Raw genomic sequence first — 21,339 nt, 5'->3', positions numbered from 1 at the left:
AAAAAAAAAAAAAAATCCTTTTCTTCATACTGAAATAAAAGACTTAAGGGCTGATTCTGCCTTGAGGCCATCTATAGGCTGAACCAGCTGGGATATAGAAGTCATCTTTATGCTGTGTAAGAGATTGTTTGAATTGGCAGAGTTTTGTACTTCTGAGCGAGTCTCATTGTACCTCCACAGAGAGGTATCTCTGTTTTTGGAGTGCACATCCAAGAAAGAAACTGCCCATTGTTTTCAGTCTGTGCAATTTTAAAAGTCTTATGCAAACAGATACTGTATTTACTTGTCCCAGAATATTTAGAGCTTGTAGGTAGCACTGTCCATGATCAGGTAAATCGACCCTGGCCAGCCTTGCAGTAGGGTATCCCTTAATTAGAAAGATAGACATGGATTGGATTGTAGCTGACTCCTGGCCGATTTGGTTACCTGGGGTTCAGAGGACATCAGTGTAGTAGCAGTAATCCTAAATTTACTTCATACTCAGGTGCTGGCAAGGTTGGAAAGCCCTGCCCGAGCACCTGTGATGTGCCCAGCGCTGTGCTAGGTGTGTGTGTGTGGTGTGGGGGCGGGGGGAACGCATAACATTCTTGGTCCTTTTCCCTAAGAAGCTTCCACACTACATAGGAAGAATAAGTCATACCCATGTTCAAACTCACTGCTTAAATACAAACCACGGTTTCAAGCTGATGAACATTGGAGAAAGGGTTTTCCCTTGTGTTGAGGCCACACTGAAGAGTGAGGAGGAAAGGTGGGATTTGCACTGGTAGTCAGAGGACAGTCACATTGAAGGACATCAGAGAGGTGACTATTAGAGATGAACCCCGAGGGCACTGTGTACTTTCCGTTCTGGAAAGAAACCATGTTCATTTTACACATGTCAGAAATAACGCCTGAAACAGTAGAATGACAGGGACAAAAATTTAGTAACAAACCTGAAATGGGAACCCGAATTTCTTGTCTCTTTGCTGAGTGCCTTTTCCATTAATTCACTCAGCCAGACTTTTGAAAATGGGTTGCCCAGAGCATCAAGACTTAGGTAATACTAAATCTGGCCTGTTTTGGAATGGGCTTACTTCTCTGCTGTGTTGAGAGGCCTGGCATGGTGACATCATTTAGCATCAGAAGTGTTGGGAAATGGGGAATGGCGGCATCATCAGTATAGTTATGATATGAAGCTCCTGGAACATCAGCTCAGGACTTCTAGCTTCCAACAAGGGCTGTGAACATGGCCCTCTAGATGTTCATGCCCAGTCAGGGTGGAGTATGTGCCACTGCCAGCCTTGGATGGCAGTGAGGGGGACTCTTTGTAGTTCCATGTCGTTCCATACTCCTCCCTTGCAAGCTGCCATAGATATGACCTTTACTTTCTTCCTTCGTCATTTGTCCTGTTCCCAGGCTGGTGTCGGCCAGAAGACAACTCTTTATTGAGTGCCTACTGAGTGCCAGGTACTGTTCTGGGTTCTGGTCATACAGTGATAACCAAAGGAGTCCAGTTCCTGCTTCTATGACAGGAGTAGATGAGCAGATAAGTCAGACATTAAACATCATGAGGGGTGTGTTAAAAGAGACATCCCAGGGGTGGCTTGAGCTAGGAATGGCCATTTAGGTTTCTATCCAGAGCTGGCTGTCGAATGCTGTCCTTTGAAAGACAAGTTTGACTTGGTAACTTCCTTTGCACAACTGAACCCACTTTCCCATCTTTGATCAACTAAAGCAGTGAGCGGGCAACTTGGTCTCCAGACTGACCCATAGCTAGGAAGCAGGCTTAGAAAATTCACGTTAGATGGAGAGTTCAGTGGAACAGCGAGGTGTCTGCTCCATGTTTTAATGCATTTATTTGAATGGAGTCCTCCCTATGCAGGCTGTGCTCCGTGCAGACTTACAGACTAATGTAGGAAAAAACAGGATGTCAAACATGCCCTCTTAGATCTCTGATAAAATTTGGAGACCCCCCCCCCAAAATTTTCAAATTTTGTAAAAGAGATCCCACCTCTATTTCTGTAATAGGTACCTTTGTTGTAGGTCACTTACTTGTTTTATGCCCCAGTACTTGTCTGGAAAAAGAGACAAAGAAACCTCAGAATCTTTTAGTCAGTTACAGATTTTTGACTAAAGATGGAGTTATTAATAACACATTTCATGCATTCAGCAGAAATTTGTGGAGCCCCTTATCTCTCATGTCCGTCCTCCCTTCCCCTTCCACCCTCTCTGTCTGGACTGAGGGGCTTAGGATGTGGTTTTGATCTATTTAGAGCAAATAAGAATAATTTGATTTTCTTCTTCTTTTTTTTTTTTAAGTCCTTAATTAGAATTGTATTCTTTTTGGTGTGTTCCAGGAGGTCATGAAAGAAAGATGAGGCAAAGGGCTGACCCGAGTGGAAGTGTGATGTGGCTCCTGACGTGTAGCAGGTGTGGATTCCACCTTGTGGGCCCCTCCAGGGACACAGGAGCTGACCCCGAGCTCTGAGTGAGCAGCCAGGCTTCCAGCACTCGGAGGCGGTTGGCTCTAGTTTTAGGATTTGCCTCATGGGTGACATTACAGTCTGTCTGAGGTGCTCTGTGATCAATAGCTAGGCTATTTTTAACCAGGGGTATTTTTACCGTTTCGTATACTCTGAAGAGGTTCATAAATCAGTAATGCAAAATGAAATTTAAATAACGGGGTAGAGCTTTGCCCTTGGGATGGTAGCTGTTAAAGTGTTGTTTAAGAATAGAAAAGAGGCATCAATTTTAGATCCCACCTCTATTTCTGTAGAAGGTACCTTTGTTGTAGGTCACTTACTTGTTTTATGGCCCAATAATTGTCTGACAAAAGAGACAAACAAACCTCAGAATCTTTTAGTCAGTTCAAGATTTTTGACTAAAGATGGAGTTATTAATAACACATTTCACGCATTCAGCAGAAGTTTGTGGAGACCCTGATGTGTTCTGGTGTCACGCTAGGGGCTGTGGGAGTCGCAGTGAAGAGGCAGGCCAGGACCCCGAAGTCCCTGGTTTTGTGGTTGATGGTGTCGATGGCACACTAGTCCCTGGAGTGTGCTGTGGCAGGCTACCAGGTTCTGCGGAAGAACACAGCAGATCGCCTCGCCCACGTCTAGGGGCCGGCCTGTTGGGAGCCTGAGGCTAGAAGGATCATTAAGAGGGGGCTTGTGAAGGGACCCTGGTGGAGGGAACAGCGTGTGCAGAAGTAAGCATCTGGCTTGGAGGCTGAGGGGAGTGAACTAATGCTGGAGCAGAGAGGAGGTGATGTGCCTTGATGAGGCCCGAGGTGAACCGAAGGCTCACAGGATGGCCGTGAAAGCTGGAAATGGTTTGTTGACAGTAGATTACAGTGGGTGATATGATCAGTGTGCCGTCCCTCAGTAACAATGCACGGTTCACTGCCAGTGTAAAACCGCAGTGAACACCACAGAGCGTTCACATGCATTTCCCTCTGTCTCTCCACCTGCTTCTAGACAGTGTATCTTTGATTTTTCTGAAATTAACCTGTCTGTAACCTACTTCTGACGGAGAAGGCAATGGCACCCCACTCCAGTACTCTTGCCTGGAAAATCCCATGGACCGAGGAGCCTGGAAGGCTGCAGTCTATGGGGTCGCTGAGAGTTGGACACGACTGAGCGACTTCACTTTCACTTTTCACTTTCATGCATTGGAGAAGGCAGTGGCAACCCACTCCAGTGTTCTTGCCTGGAGAATCCCAGGGACGGAGGAGCCGGGTGGGCTGCTGTCTATGGGGTCGCACAGAGTTGGACAGGACTAAAGTGACTTAGTAGTAGTAGTAGTAACCTACTTCTGAAGAAGTAACTGAAGGGATTCACTCTGTAATAAAATGAAGTATGACCTATGTTTTAGAGCTTATAGCTATCCTGCAAATGAATGAGTGCATAAGTGAACAGATATTTCTTTCTAAATAAAATTTTATACTGAAGGGGCTTTTTCCCTTCATGCCTCCTTCTAGACTTTTTCTGTATACCTGTGCATCTCAGGATACTGACAGATTTCTAGGTCTGCAAATCATTCAGCATGATAACGAGCTTCAGGCCAGTTTCTTGTACTGTATACTGGTATCTTTTTCCTTTAGTATCAGATATTGCTTTAAATAAAAGTATTCTCCGTTGAAGCTTAAAACCTTGATTTCAATCATATTTAACCTTTAAAAAAAATAAATAATAAGTCAAAAATAGGGCTGGAAGCAGCTTAGAATCAGTTAATTTTCCCAGAGCTGGTCTGCACCCACACCTGGGTTGAATTTCAGGTTTGCCCTTATCTTCTCATCTGCCTTCCACCTTTGCACTGTATTCTGAGTCAGTATTGAGAACTTAAAACCACACGTCTTTTACTCTGCTTTCTGATAGCATCATGTTGTTACTCTTTTTCTTAGTCACATTCAGCTTTGTAACTTCATGTTTGTTTCTTTGAATGTCTGCGTCCCTACTCTGTGGGGAGTCTGCCTTACCACAGCTGGATCCAGCCCACCACCTGCTTTTGTGGAGCCCCTGTGCTAAGAATAGTTTGGTTTTTTTTTTTGAATGCTTGAAAAAAATTCAAAAGGCAAATAATAATTCATGACATTTGAAAATTATATGAAATTCAAAATTCAGTGTCCATAAATGAAGTTTTATTGTTACACAGCCTCTGTGGCTCTTTTGTGCTAGGCAGACTTGAATACTTGCAACAGAGACCATATGAACTGCAGAGGTTAAATATTTACTTCCTGGCCCTTTACAGAAAAAGTTGGCTGACCCTTGGGTTAGACAGTAAGCTTCATGAGGACGGCCACTGGTTCATAAGTGCTGTTGCACTAATCCCAAACCTGGTAGCATTCAGTAAATGTTTGCTGAGTTACTGAATAGTGGAGTAAATAAATTTAGGGATTCTGGCTGCACTGTACAGGGTTCTAGCCTGTGTTGTCCACCCTCATCTGAGTTCTGAGATTTAGGATCACTGTGTATATGGTAGGGCTTCCCAGGTGGCGCTAGTAGTAAAGAACCCACCTGCCAATGCAGGAGACGTAAGAGATGCAGGGTCAGTCCCTCGATTGGGAAGGTCTCCTGGAGAAGGAAATGGTAACCCACTCCAGTACTCTTGCCTGAAGAATTCCAGTGGACATAAGAGCCTGGTGGGCTACAGTCCATAGGGTCGCAAAGAGTCGGACACGAGTGAAGTGACTTAGCGTGCACTGTACATGGTATTGCCAAATTCAGGCTTAAATTGAAGAAAGCAGGGAAAACCACTAGACCATTCAGGTATGACCTAAAACAAATCCTTAATGATTATACAGTGAAGTGAGAAGTAGATTTAAGGGACTAGATCTGATAGACAGAGTGCCTGATGAACTATGGACAGAGGTTTGTGACATTGTACAGGAGACAGGGATCAAGACCATCCCCAAGAAAAAGAAATGCAAAAAGGCAAAATGGTTGTTTGAGGAGGCTTTACAAATAGCTGTGAAAAGAAGAGAAGTGAAAAGCAAAGGAGAAAAGGAAAGATACAAGCATCTGAATGCAGAGTTCCAAAGAATAGCAAGGAGAGATAAGAAACCCTTCCTCAGTGATCAGTGCAGAGAAATAGAAGAAAATGATAGAATGGGAAAGACTAGAGATCTCTTCAAGAAAATTCGAGATAGCAAGAGAATATTTCATGCAAAGATGGGCTCAGTAAAGGACAGAAATGGTATGGACCTAACAGAAGCAGAGGATATTAAGAAGAGGTGGCAAGAACACAGAAGAACTGTACAAAAAAGATCTTCACGACCAAGATAATCACGATGGTGTGATCACTGACCTAGAGCCAGACATCCTGGAATGTGAAGTCAAGTGGGCCTTATGAAGCCTCACTACCAACAAAGCTAGTGGAGGTGATAGAATTCCAGTTGAGCTATTTCAAATCCTAAAAGATAATGCTGTGAAAGTGTTGCACTCAATATGCCAGCAAATTTGGAAAACTCAGCAGTGGCCACAGGACTGGGAAAGGTCAGTTTTCATTCCAATCCCAAAGAAAGGCAATGCCAAAGAATGCTCAAACTACCACACAGTTGCACTCATCTCATACACTAGTAAAGTAATGCTCAAAATTCTCCAAGCCAGGCTTCAACAATACGTGAACCATGAACTTCCAGATGTTCAAGCTGGTTTTAGAAAAGGAAGAGAACAGAGATCATATTGCCAGCATCCACTGGATCATAGAAAAAGCAAGAGAGTTCCAGAAAAACATCTATGTCTGCTTTATTGACTATGCCAAAGCCTTTGACTATGTGGATCACAATAAACTGTGGAAAATTCTGAATACCAGACCACCTGACCTGCCTCTTGAGAAATCTGTATGCAGGTCAGGAAGCAACAGTTAGAGCTGGACATGGATCAACGAACTAGTTCCAAATAGGAAAAGGAGTACGTCAAGGCTGTATATTGTCACCCTGCTTATTTAAATTCTATGCAGAGTACATCATGAGAAACGCTGGGCTGGATGAAGCACAAGCTGGAATCAAGATTGCTGGGAAAAATATCAATAACCTCAGATATGCAGATGACACCACCCTTATGGCAGAAAGTGAAGAACTAAAGAGCCTCTTGATGATAGTGAAAGAGGAGATTGAAAAAGTTGGCTTAAAGCTCAACATTCAGAAAACAAAAATCATGGCATCCAGTCCCATCACTTCATGGCAAATAGATGGATAAACAGTGGAAACAGTGAGACTTTTATTTTGGGGGGCTCCAAAATCACTGCAGATGATGACTGCAGCCATGAAATAAAAAGACTGTTACTCCTTGGAAGAAAAGTTATGACCAACCTGGACAGCATATTAAAAAGCAGACACATTACTTTGCCAAGAAAGGTGCATCTAGTCAAAGCAATGGTTTTTCCAGTAGTCATGTATGGATGTGAGAGTTGGGCTATAAAGAAAGCTGAGCACTGAAGAATTGATGCTTTTGAACTGTGGTGTTGGAGAAGACTCTTGAGAGTCCCTTGGACTGCATGGAGATCCAACCAGTCAATCCTAAAGGAAATCCGTCCTGAATATTCATTGGAAGGACTGATGTTGAAGCTGAAACTCCAATACTTTGGCCACATGATGCAAAGAGCTGAGTCTTTTGAAAAGACCCTGATGCTGGGAAAGTTTGAAGGTAGGAGGAGAAGGGGATGACTGAGGATGAGATGGTTGGATGGTATCACTGACTCAATGAACAGGAGTTTGAGTAAACTCCGGGAGTTGGTGATGGACAGGGAGGCCTGGCGTTCTGCAGTCCATGGGGTCGCAAAGAGTCGGATATGACTGAGCGACTGAACTGAACTGAACTGTACATGGTATGGCAGCAGTTCTCAAACTCTTTGGCTTTAGTTCCCCCTACACTCCTAAAAAATCTGAGGACCCGAAGAAACTTTTCTCTGTGGAGGTTTTATCTATCAAGGTTTACTATATTAAAAATTAAAATTTAGTGAAGTAAAAAGGATAGTTATTAATTCATATAAAAATAACAATATTAAATCCATTACTTGTTTAACACAATGAAAATATTTCAAAAAAGAACAAGTTTCCCAAAAACAATTTAGTGAAAAGAATGGTTTTATTTTCGAAATTTTGGAAATACTTTTAATGTCTGGCTTAACAGGAGGCAGCTGAACTTCCTTAGTTCTGCCTTTAATCTGTTGCAAATTTGTTGTTTTGGTTGAAGTAGCTGAAGGAAATCTAGTCTCACACAGATAGGTAGTAGGAAAGTGGAGAGGTATGTTAATAGCCTTTTAGAGAATGGTGGCTATTCTGCTCTGATACTGTGCCAAAGCTTGACAATTGGTAGTTTCTCAAAGGTTAATTGCAGTGTGGAATCTGAAACCACACCAGTGAACAAACATTTCCTCCTCCCCTCCATTGAAATCCATTGGTCTGCCTTGCACTTTGAATGGATATTTTACTGTTAGGAGTATAATTATTTTAAAAAGCACAAATGCAAAGTAGTTAAAGCTCTTTCTCTTTCATTCAGGAAGTTCACAAGATTCCTTGGGGAAATAGGTGTTTCTGGATATTGTTAATCCAGACTGAACAGGATGTGAAAAGGGGGATGTGAATATGTGCACACATATTATTCCACTGTTAATCACCAGCTTTTATTCCTGTTTTTATCTAATACAGATACCCAAACACAGTCTCAGTATGATGAACTTCTCCAGCCCTTTTCTCGTGTAACTTCTCTTTTAGAATTAAATCATCACTGTTTTTTTTTTTTTCTTAGTTGATGTGAAACATCCATAAACTGAAATCAGGTTAGTATTGATGCCAGGTTGTTTGGAAAAAAGGATATTAATGTCTTAGCTTTAGGGCACAAGATAATTGGATGAGGGAGGTTAGAAAAAGATGCTTCTTTTTTACAACATGACATAACACTACATAATCAACTAGTGGCATTAATGTTTTAAAAACTTTTATATGAAATAAAAAAGTTTCATATGGAACCAGTTATAAAACATCACATGATGTAAAAATACAGCCGCAATCATAAGCTGCAGTGCATTCAGATTTGTTTTCTTGCTTTTGAGATGTTGATCCTGTGGGATTAAGCTGTCAAATACTGATGTCTTATACTCTAAACTGTATAGCCTGAGAGCCCAAGAATAGTAAATATGTGCAGGAAAAAAAAAAAAAAAGACTGGAAAAAGTACACCAGAATCTTGACAGTAGTGACCTCTGGGTTATGGGACTATGGGTCACATTTTGTTTCTTCTTTGTCCTTTTTAAACATTGATTACGATAAATATTTATTGAGTATTATGTGTCATGTATTGAATGATGGAGTTACAGTGAAAAGGTGATTGAGCTTCTGCTCAGTTGGGTCTTCCATAGATCACTTTTTATATTTCTCATAATAAATGTGAAATACTTCTGTAATGAGATAAATATAGTAAATATTTAAACCAAAATAAACTGAAAAAATACACTGGCTCTTTTTTCTACGTTTTTGGTTTTGGTGGGCAAGAGGGTTGTGGGTTTCTGGTTGTTTCTCCTTTAAGTACCAGTGTGGAGATGCTTCAAGAGTCAGTTATCCTGAATATCACTCTCTTTCTAGAGGACTCTTTATTACGGGCTTGATTCCACATAAATTGAAGCCGTGATTTTGGAAAGAGGAAGGAGTAACCATTTCCTGGGCTTTGTTTTTGGTGGTGCTTTTGAGCCGTATGAAGATGTTCCATCCAAAGGTTCTCTACTATAACTAAGGACCATGACAGGGCTGCATGTGACACCTGGATGGACCCTCACTGTTTTGCTGCTGGTTAGGGGTTTTGTGACTTACCTAGGAGGCAGAGCAAAGGCAAATGACAGCAGAACTTGAAAATTGGCGTCTCTCTGTGGCTTGAACAGCTTTGAAAGTGTACATCTTATATTCAGGGCTCATGGGAAACATCTGGAAATAGAATTGGAACTTAATTACAAAAGAGAACTTTCCAAAAGGACTCTTACTTCTTATATGTGAATACTTCTTAGCTACTGAAAGATAATGGAATTCTTATGGGCTCTGAGTTTATATTTGATCTGGATAGGAAACTAGAACAAGTTTGATGAGTAGTTTTTTGGAGTGAATCATTGTTAGAACCAGTCTTTTTTCTGTTTGTATAAATATATAATTGTGAAAGTTTTGCAGAGATGCTTGACTCTGTAGGAAGTGTCAGAAACTTTTCAGTATGGCAAAATACAATGTAATATATTTGTGAGAGAAAAATCATTACTAATTGTAAAAGTGGCCACCTGACTAGTTGTACAGAATAAAGGAGTTGGAAGTCACCACCAACTTCCTGAGCTGAACATCCATGAAGTTGTACTCTCAAGAAATTATGGAGCTTAGCAGAAAATAAAAATCAAGTAGAGGCCGAGAAGATTCAGAGAAGGAATAGAATTTAATTGACTATCTAGAACAAATGCCTGAGGTTAGATTTAAAAAAAAAATAGGATTTGTTCATCTAAAATGAAAGAGGTTTAGGGGACAATGATCAGATTCTTTAGAATCTTGGTTCTGCATGAGTAGAACATGGCCAGAAAAATGAGGGACCACTCCTTGAAGGTTGAGAGTTCAAAGACAACATAAATATTGTATCCAACAGGTAATGAAATTATTGAAGTCATTTGCTCCAATGGGTGTGACAAAACATACAAAGAGGATGGCCAGAAAGATCATGATTTGTTATTGCGTGAGGCAAATCAAATAAGAGAATTGTGATACTGTGTACCTACTGTTGGTGCTGACTAGTGTGTGTGTGTATTTGTAGAGATGTTTGTGAGGACGATTACCAAATGTAAATGGTGATGGTCTTGGGATAATGGGATTTTAGGTGATATTTTCATTATATATTTAATGTGTTCGAATTTTTAATAAACAACTTATTTAGTTGTAACTCAGGGAAGTATTATTTTCATACTTGCATTAGAAATAAGATATAAAGTAGTAATACAGTTATTAAAATTTTTCTGGATTTGTGAATCACAATGAATTATGTAGATGAAGGTATTTTGCTCAACTTTTTAGGGAGGGGCAGCCTGCAGGTTGCTTCTCCTATGTCAGCTATAGTAGCTTCCTCAACATACCTTGGATCTACTCAAGATGGCAGTTCTTGGACTGTTTTATTCTTAGCTCAAAATATACTATTGGACATAGACTATTTTATATGTTCTGGTGCTCAGTGTGGCATCTTGCTTCCATACTTCCCTACCTGTAGTCTTTTCTTCCCTAATAGCCAGACTTTTAAAATACAGGACAGAACTTTTATCAGAAGCGGCCAGTGGTTTCCCGTCTCATAATAAAATCTGGAGTCCTCATGCTGACCTGGGAGACCCTACCTGGTCCCGGCCTCAGCTGATCTGCCCTTCCCCGATCTGCTCTGTACCTGAGACCATTCTGCATGTTCCCGCCAAGGACCCGGCTTGCTCTTCCCAGCTGTCTTCACGGCTGTGCTTGCTTCCTGGTGTCCATTCAAATGCTGCCCCATCCAAAAGGTGGATATCTTTGCTGTCTACAGTATCACTTACTCCTTTTCTTCCTCTGTCAGTCTTTGTCCCCTTACACCCAGTTTCCATTTCCTCCTTAGCACTAATCACCAACTGACACATATGTTTATTTTATAGTGACTATCTTCTACTAAAATGTAACCTCTCAATGCAATCACTAAAATGTAATTTTATGTCTTTTATCATGGCTATGGCCATACCATGTAGGGCAGTGCCTGACACATAGTAGGCTCTCAGTAAATATGAGTTGAATGAATGAATTCACAACCCACTCCAGTATTCTTGCTGAAAAATCCCATAGACAGGGGGGCCTGACGGGCTGTGGTCCATGGGGTTGCAAAGAGTCAGACACAGCTGAAGTGACTGAGCACAACACACACGGCCATACTACATAGGGCGGTGCCTGCCAGGGTAGGCTCTCGGTAAATATTCACTGAATGAATGAATTCCTGTCTCAGTTCTCCGTTTTGTGTTCTGACATTTTTGCCTTGCAGAGAGGTGGTTACGTTCAACCATTTCCTGGAAACAGCAGCTGAGAAGGAGGTTCAAGGAAAAGCTCGGCTGCAGGACTTCATAGAGAATCTGCTGCACCGGGTCGAGCTAGCGGAAAAGCAGCTGGAGTACTACCACAGCCGGCAGGGGGCCGGCCCCTGCGGGGACCCCCGAGAGCACGCGGTGAGTCCTGCAGGCCCGGCGTGAGGGTTGTGAGGCGACAGGTGGGGTCAAGGACAGAAGAAAAGGGTGCTGGGGAATGACTTGCAGGAATTTCCTAGGCATCATTTGAAAGCATGGCCCCAGCCACACCTGTGTTGCGGAAGTGAACAGGTGAGCCTAGGACACTTGGGAGTAAGTGAGACCCTGGATGCCTGGTCTCCAGTTCTTCACCTCCAACTCCACACCAGGCTGAGGTGGTAGAAATACGTTTATGTTGCAGCGTAACAGTTTGAAGTATCCAAAGAAATCATCTGTCCCAATCATGTGTCAGGTGGATAGGAAGTTATTAGTATTATCCTGTTTTTGAGCTCATCAAGGAATCGTCTGAAAACTTTCATGCTTCTTAGTTAGCGAAAGATTTAATCACTTTTTCCCCCCTTAATAGGAAGGAAAACACTTGTTGGTATTCTCTCTAGGTGAAAGATTCTTTAAATAGATTTTTAAAAAGACTAAGCAAAATTCCCAAATGGTATTCTATAATAGGATTTTGCATATGATTTTACATATGGTTGCAGGGACTTAAACCCCCAGAGCCCAAATGAGAACCCTGAGTATAGATGAAGGTCCAACTCTCATAAGTGGCTTGATCAAGGTTGCCTGGACTCTTTGGAGGGTGGGTGGGAGGTGGGTGGTTTACAAATAAGCACACTTCAGATGAGGGATGTGGGTGGTCACATTTACTGCCCATACAGTTTCCTTGATGGTATAAACAACAAAGCCAAAGAATGGATTTTTGAAAACCTAAAGTGGTTTATTTATAACATTTTCATTATCAATTGAATTCTGTTTATGCTTAGCATCTTCTCAGAAGATTTAAAAATTATTCTTTTACTAACCCCGAAATGAGGAAAAGATTAGTAAGGTGGCTATTGGTTGATTGAAAAATTTAGGCTGAGCAGTCTGGAAGCCAAGATTTAACAGGAAACGTGATTAAATAAACAAAGAAGGAATGAAATGAAAGGCAGGTGGATGAAAGAAGGAAGACCAGAGGGAGAGACACAGATAGCAGGAAAGTACAGAGACAAGGAGGAAGGGAAGAAATGAAGACTTACACAGTGCTTACTGTAGTAACATTCACTCAGCCTTACAGCTGTGCAGTTGTGCAAGCCCCTGTGCAAGCAACTGTGCAAGCGGTCAAGAACAAAGTAGATTGGAAGGAAGTCAGTGTGTTATGCCTATGAGCTTTCCGTAACTGTCATCAAAGCAGTTTTAGCTACCTGACGTATTTGTTATTTTCTGGGTGGGTGTCTGTGGTCTCCTGAGAAGGAAGCTTTATTCCCCTCCTTGGTTCCCTAGTCACCTCCTTGGGAAACTACAAGTCCAGTCATAGACAGAGGGACACTCTGAGCTCTTCCCTGCCTCTTCCTCCCACTTTGCCCTCTCTCAGGAGTGAGGTGTGGCATGAGATCATGGAGACCAGATGTGAGGTGAGCCCACCTGGCTTCTAGATCATTCCCACTCTGCTTCTGACTGGGTGAGACAGTTTGTCTTCCTGGGCCCATCATTCTTCTATAAAATGAAGTAGTTGGACTAGATGCTCTATAAGGCTTTAAACTTCTCAGATTCTCTGATCATCACCTGACTTTGGTGGTTAGGAGTTCTAAAATTAAAATGTAGCCATAATATTTTCAGTACTTAGGCTTATAAGTAACGCAGAGCTACGAAATGTATAAATTTTTATTGTACAAAATTAAGAAGTTCTTAAAGAAAGAGAAAAATAATAGAAGGCAAGGAGAGAGAAAGGAAGCCCATTAGTTCTTGCCTTTATTTGTATTTCTGTGTTCACTTCCTCTGCTCACTTTACTTTTCCAGCTTGGAAACTGAACACCTTTTAAAAGACATAGCCAGTCATTAGTTCTTACCTGCTTTATCATATAATCAAAAGTCAAACAGCTCCCAGCTCTTGTAGTCAAATGTATAGATATAAAATTATATGTGTGTGTGCTGCTGCTAAGTCACTTCAGTCGTGTCCAACTCTGTGCGACCCCATAGACGGCAGCCCACCAGGCTCCCCCGTCCCTGGGATTCTCCAGGCAAGAACACTGGAGTGGGTTGCCAGTTCCCTCTCCAATGCATGAAAGTGAAAAGTGAAAGTGAAGTCGCTCAGTCGTGTCCAACTCTTAGCGACCCCATGGACTGCAGCCTACCAGGCTCCTCCGTCCATGGGATTTTCCAGGCAAGAGTACTGGAGTGGTGTGCCATGGCCTTCTCCTATACGTGTGTGTAGGTACACATAATGTATATATGCACACATGTACACATAAATATATGTATATATGTATACATGTACATACAAATATGGTAGGACATGTAATAGTAAATATTTATGTTTTTGTTCTTTATGTCCCAAACATGACACCATCTGCCTTTTTCAGATTTAATCCACATAGGAAAGAACTTAATTCAAGTCAAATAAAATACAGTTGAGACTGAGTGGGAATTTAGAAATGAGAGATGTCTGTAAGCAGGGCATGATCAGGCTGTAGCGAGGTAAGCTGACTTTTGGAGGGAGGACACATCGCCCTGAGAGGTGTCAAGGATGAGATGTTTGATTTCTGAAAGAATGGGCAGATGTGGTTTTCCCTGTTTTCACGTATAGTCCTCTCAACTCTACTTTGGGCCATAATGTGCCATGTTATGAGACAGTCTACGAATCCTAAAATCATTTTTCCTTTTAACTTAGTCTATTTTACATAATAAAATACATTTACCATGTCTTTGATGTAATCTAACTACTCAGTCTGGCCATGGAAGAACTTGGACGCTTTTAGCAGGATAAGCCATGGGTCATATCTGTAGTAACCTGTTTGGTTCAGCTTAGAGAAGGTGCAGGCCTCTGGAGCCTCAGCTGTGCCTGGGAGAGCTTCTTGCCCGGGTGCACCCCAGGATGGAGCAGAAATTTCAACTCCCGGCACCTAAACTCCCTCCTCCAGAACCGTGGGTAATGCCATCCCCAGCCTGGCCGGCTCTCCCCATTTCCACCAAGGCTGCTCTGCAGAAACAACACTGCCTCTTCATCTCCCTTCTTCCCTGCCTCCCTCCCTCCCTCTCTCCTCCTCCCTCTTTTTCTCATTACCCCTCCAGAGAGTAATGACATCTTTAGATTGATGTGTACCTCTATTCTTTCTAGCTTTAAGATTCTTTTGTGCACTAGAAAAATTTCCTTCCCCCTCACAATTAGCGCCTTTTCTGAAATAATGTTTCGGCATTAACCCCCTTGAGCATTTATGTTCTTTTTCACCTGGCTGATTTCTAAAAATGCAATGTGCTTACTCAGATAATTTGTCTGTATGCTCTGAAACATGCTGTCGAATTAGACACAAAGTGACCTAATATACCATCTGCCAGAATTACTCACAGACCTGCTCAAATAGAAGGTCATGAAATAGCTTGGATAATCTTATTTTAAGCATTGCATTTATTTCCTGCAGGTTGCTAAATTAGTGCTAGCAGTAATTCATTTACCGTATTTATTGGGGACGCAGCGCTTACTGGGTGCTGATGAAACTGCTGTGAACGAGATCGATGAGGTCCCTGGTCTCAGGGAGGAGGGACACACAATAAGCAAACACATAAGGAAGATAATTCCGTATAGTGAATAACTACTATGAAGAAAAAAGTAAGATGACACGTTTGAGATGGTCACTTTAGCTTTAGCAAAAAGCTTTCGAGAAAAGCCCTGCTGAGAAGGCAGCATTTGCACTGTGACCTAAATGGCAAGGAGGCAGTTCTGGAAAATTTGGAAGTGGAGCATTCTAGGCAGAGAAATAGAAAGTGCAGCTGCCTCAGGAGGGAATAAGCTTGGCACATTTGAGTGGCGGGAGATAAGTTGGAAAGGCAGGAGGGGTCCAGATCAGGCAGGAGCTTCTTGGTCATATAAGGAATGTGGATCTGTTCCATCACACGTAGGGAAAAACCATTGGAAGGTTTTAAGTAGGAGATGATCTATGTTTTAGCAGAACCACTGTGCCGCTCTGGAGGAACTGATGGAGGGATGCAAGAATAAGACATGGGTTATGTTGTGGCCGGTGAGAGGGGACAGCAGCTCAGATAGAGCCAAAGTAGAAATAAAAGGTATAGGGTATGTTCTTGGAGGAGAATTAACAGGACCAGTTGGCCTGGATGAAGGATTAGATTTAGCTGGTGAGGGAAACTGAGGAGTCAAGAACAAATTCATGGTTTTGGCCTAAAAAGTTGGGTATATACAGAGAGGAAAGTTGGAGGAGGGCTAGGTTTCCAGTTTCCCAAAAGCTGTCATATCCTGAGACACCATGTTTGTGCTTTAGAAGTACTTAGATTGGCTCTCAGTACAAGGTTATTTATATTTTTTTCAACCAGAAATGTTGACCAGGGCCTCTCTTGATACCTATTGTCATACCCTTCTCTCCCTAAATAAAAAGACAGAGTAGTTGGACCAGGAAAAAATGGAGGTAGGTGGATTGACTGAGTGGGAAGAGCGTTTCCATCTGCCTACAGCTGTGGATCCAGAAGGAACACTGGCCTCTTGTGTTCACAGGGAGGAGAGCAGAGGAAATTCGTTATCACAGGCACCACCTCTACCCACAAACCTCATAATCCGTCAGATCACTGTTGGCCTTTTCCCCAGTAAGGGAACATGTGTATGTGTGTATGTGCGGGCATGCGCAAACGCGTGTGCATGCACGCGCACACACACACACACACACACTTTTGAATAAAATTCCAAAGGGAATTATGTACCCATATGCAGCAAATCATCACATTATGTGTTTACATACACACATACAGTTGAAAACATTTTGTTATATATCTATAACAATGATTTTTTAAGTGGGGAAGTATTTAAAGGAAGAAAAACCCTGTAAGTTTTTACAGTTTATAGAGACACTGAATCCATTCAAGGAGCCCAACTGATTGGAGCAGGGAGTATGGGTGGACTGGAGGAAAGAGAGTAGAAATGCTGATGCCTCCAGAGTTCCCAGAAGCTGCCAGTCTGGTGTTTGCTGGGGCCTTCTTTGTATATTACAAGACCTCAGGACCCTCATGCAAGGAAGGTGCCTTTTGCTGTTCAAATTTACTAATCCCATGCCAAACCCAGCCAGCGTGGACAGGGTTGGCAATAATGTGACATTCAGTTGTGTCCCAAGGCAGAAGGCAGGAATTCTATCTCACCTTCTTGGCCACCAAGAAGTCTGTTTAAGAACCCTTTCTGATTTGCTGCTGTCTACGGCTTAAGCTGCATACAGAAAACTTGGAGGAAGATCCTGTTCTGTCAGGCTTGGCTTTTTGGGTGACTTGAGTATAGCAGGGGTGGGTGTTGGCCATCCTGGGCCAGGATGGCCCTTTCTCCACATTCTCTTTGTCACCTTCTTCTTCTGTCAATCTGCCTGTCAATGTGACAGCACTTCTTTTAGTTGAAGGCTGCATGCGGGAGGTTGGGAACTGAAGCTTGGGAATACACTGAAAATACACTTGCCTATAAAGTGTTTGGTGACATCTGGAACACAAAATGATAATTATCAATTTATTCTGCAAATGGTATTCTGAGCCCAGCCACAAAAGTGCATGCAGATATTTCAATGAGAGTGGAAAATTATCTCAATGATAGATGGCCTCAGGACAGTTGTGGAGTTGGGTTTTTGTGTGCTCTCATTTTAGAAATGATGTATTTTAGGCAATAAATAAATTTGTGCCAATTTTCCCTTTAGTTGATACACTGTGACCAGTCATAGCTGTGTAAATTAGCTGCAAATACAGCTTGAATCAATCGAGAAATAATGGCACATCATTCCAGTTTTTAAAAACATGTTTCTTCAAATGTTGTTCTCTTGAGGGGCTGTTTAACTTTTTGAAATTTTTGAGATCTGCTGATACTGGCTTCTTGGAATTCTCAGAACAGGGAGCCACAGAGGCTTCCTGAGTAAGCAGAGCTGAGCACGAACTGTTCTTGTTCACTGCAGTGATGGATGGTGCCATGGGCTGTGCTCCTGATAACAGTCACTGGCTTCCTTAATGGGAATACAGTTTCTGAAAAACATAAGGAGGATTTTTATAAAACCAAACCCAACCTTTAAGTGAAAGTAATATTTTGTCTTGTTTTCCTTCAGCTTACAGATATCTCCTCAAATAGGAAGCCCAAATTCCTGTATGTATATCTTTTTATACTTAGACCATTTGATTAATGTTTGCATGACATGCCTTCCTGTTACACTTTTTATGGTATCTATAATATAAATGTATTTGAGAGCTTCAGGTGAAAATTTACCTGCTTATTTACCTTTCTAAAAATGTGGATGTGACTTTTATGCTAATGGTCTATAAGTATATGGCAGTATGATAGTACTACAGGAGTCTTTTTAAAGTATTGTGTAATAGAACTTTCTCGTATTGTGCTATCGTGTAGTCATAGTAACCCTATAGTGCTATTAATGTAGTGTGCACACTGATATATATATTTTATACATAAATTTATACTGTGAATCATATACTTTATGATAGCTGTACTACAGATTTGTTTGAATCCCCTAGAAGTCACTTAAATAGTCAAAAGGTTTAGGTTCTGGTCTCATCTTCTCCATAGACCACTGTTTGTTACCCTCGATAGTCATTTAGGTTTTCTATGCCTCAGGTTCTATCACTGGTAAATAAGACTAGTAATATCTCCCTGGGAATTTAGTATCATGAGATCATTTTCATGAAGGCCATCGTATCAATGTGGTAGGAAAAGTATCAGTATACAATATATTACTTGTTTTACTGGAGCATTACTGCCACCTTAGCACGTAGAAGTGATTGTGCCATGAGTAGTTTTTATTCTATTAAAGACTTAAATCTTTCTGCTTATCTACCTCCTCCCACAATCATCTGTAGAAGCCGAGGGCACCTGCATTCTGTGTATAACCACCCTGATCTCAAGACCCATTTCCATCCAAAGGGAAGGATGAAAAAAGCCAAGGATGACAGAGCCAGCGTGCAGCCCGCTAAGTCCCTGCATGAGCAGACCGAGTCACCAAGAGAACTCTGCAGACCAGCAAAGAAAGGGGAGCCTCTGGGGTTTGGCCGGAAAGGCAATATCAGACCCAAGATGGCCAAAAAAAAGCCAACAGCCATCGTGAACATCATCTAAAACGGTGGGTGGTTCTGGACCACAGCACTGGGCTTTGGGAATTGTGTTCTAGGGGCATCAGTAGTGTCCTTTTGGACATACTGCATTATAAAACATATTTCATGTCAATGTGGGCATTGACCTGGATTAACCAGAATTTAACAAATGGGAATCTTGGTGAACCAGGCTTTTTTACAAGTCCCTTTTGGAAGCAGGAGGCAGATTACAGAATTGTTTTTAAAATAATGAAATCAGTCTTATTCCAAAGTTTTAGTAAAATGAAGCTAGCTCCAGCTCTTAAAATAATTGGCCCAGTAAAATTCTATGAAATAAAAATTTTTTTGTTTTTAACCTCACTGTCAGTTAATTTGGGAGCCTCCAAAATAAAGCTTCTTGTTTCCCTGAAAATTCTGGTTAATCGAGATTCCAGTTTTTGGGTTGCTTCAAGAACTCATCCCATTAGACTTCAGTTGTCATCTCGACAGACTGTTTTCCAGTTTGTTCGATTCAGGTTTTTTGTTTCTCTGGATGCATGTTCATTCTTATTTTGGTGCCTCTCTGCTTTCTTCCTTGGCTGAGTATTCTGCACTCTAAGACTGTGCTGCCAGCCTCTATCTTAATAGCTGCTTATACTGCTGAGGTTGGGGAGGACAGTAAAACCCTTATGCTCAGCACCCGTCGGCAGTTCAGGGTCAGAAAGGTTAGATACCAGTGGACTACACAGTTAGTGCATTGCGAGCCACCCAGGAGACACCACAGATGTTACTCAGCTCTTTCCTAAGACCTGCTCCCCCGGGTGGTGGGGTGGGGGGTGGTTTATTAGCAGCCTCTCTGTCAGCTATAGGCATGACTTTCTCCTTGCTGGCCTGACTTTTCCATCTCTTGCTGCTTCTGTGCCATTTTATGACTAAAACACACGTTCTTACCTTTCAGCCGAGTACCTGATGTATTTGTTGTATATGGCTTTCTAAAGTGATTTCCGAAATAAACAGTGCATGTGGGATCCAGAATCTGAAATCATCCTCCCCTCTCTGCCTCCCTAAAATGGCCTTTGTTTCCATAAAGAACCATCTGTCATGAACCTCCTGCTTTATAGTTTTCTTCAAGAATAAATTTCTGTGTTAGTTTTTAAAATTTAGCAATATCATCAGGTCTCCCGCAGAGTTTGTAAGTGCTGACATTCCTTTGGAAACAAGAACAGTTATGTCCACAACTATATACATATAATATATATATAACAAATACAAAATGTATATGTCAAGTATATTAATAATTTATTTTTAAATACTCATGAAAAAGGTGTATGTTTGTGGTGGGTGATTTTTAAACTATATATGTTCATGTAAATTGAATTCTCTGATTTTAGAAATTAAAGCTTAACCTAATTAACATTAGTAGGGTTATGATTGTTACTGCAATAAGCATCAGATTAGCAGTGCATTAAAAATAGGTAACAAAACAATTACGTAAAATGCCAGTAAATTGAAAAGTGTAATTTATACAAATACTTTGAGCCTATCATAGTGAAAATGTTGATTTTTGAATCTTCACTTGACTTTCAACTCATGGGGATAGGCCCTTCACGTGGTGTATAGGCAGCTATCAAGTGGTAAAAAACATTGCTGTGAATATCACTGTTAGGATGACACGGTAAAAACTGTAATGTTAAAATAACTGTTTATTTGGAGAATTAACCTCTTCCAAGGTTATTTATTATTGATGTTTATACCATGATTGCACTTACCTTTTACATACTAAAAATTTGACTGGTTTGTTGTATTGCATGCTCTTTGTCCCATAATGTGTGTGTGTAATGACAGTAGTTTGCTTTTAAAGGTAGTATAAGCCAGATTTTTTTCCCATTTTATTTAATGTAACTTACGTTTTCAGTTTTCATTTAATATGCCTTGAGGGCATGACAGCTCTCTCTGACAGTGGTACCCAGTGATCTTCAGAAAGCACCGTAATGCCCTATCTACTCTGTGTACATTATACAAGACAAATGATTTTAAGGTTTATTATATTAAACTTTTTTTAAGTTGCAACTAAATTCTGATCCTTATATAAGGAAATGCATTATGTATATTGTGCTTCCTTAGAGACATAAATTTGGTTTTGAAACATGCGAGCCACCTCATTCTAAGGGATATCCCATTTACCTGCCATGGCCTGAGCCTTGTGCCATGTCCCACTTGGGTGTTATTTTTAAATGCATTCTTTGTGCTCATGGGTAGTCAACCTCAGAGTTGGTCTTTTTCAGAAATCACCAAAGTTTTCTAGGAAAACATGTTAGAGTTTAAACTGAAGAATGGATCTAATTTTATTATTTGTTTTGTAAGGAGGAAGTCTTTGTTTCAACCTGCTTTCATTCTCTTTTCCCAAAACTAGGTTACAGATTCTTAACTGAAAAGTTCAGACTACTTAGACACTGTTTTCCGGTATTCTGCAGGGTCATTTTGTTGTATGGAAGTTGGAATATTTGTTCCTGGATTTTAAATAAAGGTTTTTAGATTATAAAATATTATAATAATAAAACTATATTTATGACTAA

General features: G+C 41.2%; 1 protein-coding gene across 1 annotated transcript in view; it reads left to right on the top strand.

Annotated features, from left to right (window-relative positions):
- Positions 1-21,339, top strand: part of ZNF365 (zinc finger protein 365) — a 27,504-nt gene extending 6,165 nt beyond the window's left edge. The window contains exons 3-5 of the mRNA XM_086382283.1: positions 11,485-11,665; positions 17,791-17,828; positions 18,554-21,339. Of these exons, the coding sequence (XP_086238409.1) occupies positions 11,485-11,665; positions 17,791-17,828; positions 18,554-18,809 (475 nt within the window). The 3' untranslated portion in view covers positions 18,810-21,339. The remainder of the gene's footprint in view (positions 1-11,484; positions 11,666-17,790; positions 17,829-18,553) is intronic.

The sequence above is a fragment of the Bos grunniens genome, chromosome 28 (assembly GCF_055505025.1).
Source record: "Bos grunniens cultivar Pamir isolate PY7600 chromosome 28, Bosgru_T2T1.0, whole genome shotgun sequence".
Taxonomy (NCBI): Eukaryota; Metazoa; Chordata; class Mammalia; order Artiodactyla; family Bovidae; genus Bos; species Bos grunniens.
This window is presented reverse-complemented; position numbering and strand designations above follow the sequence as displayed.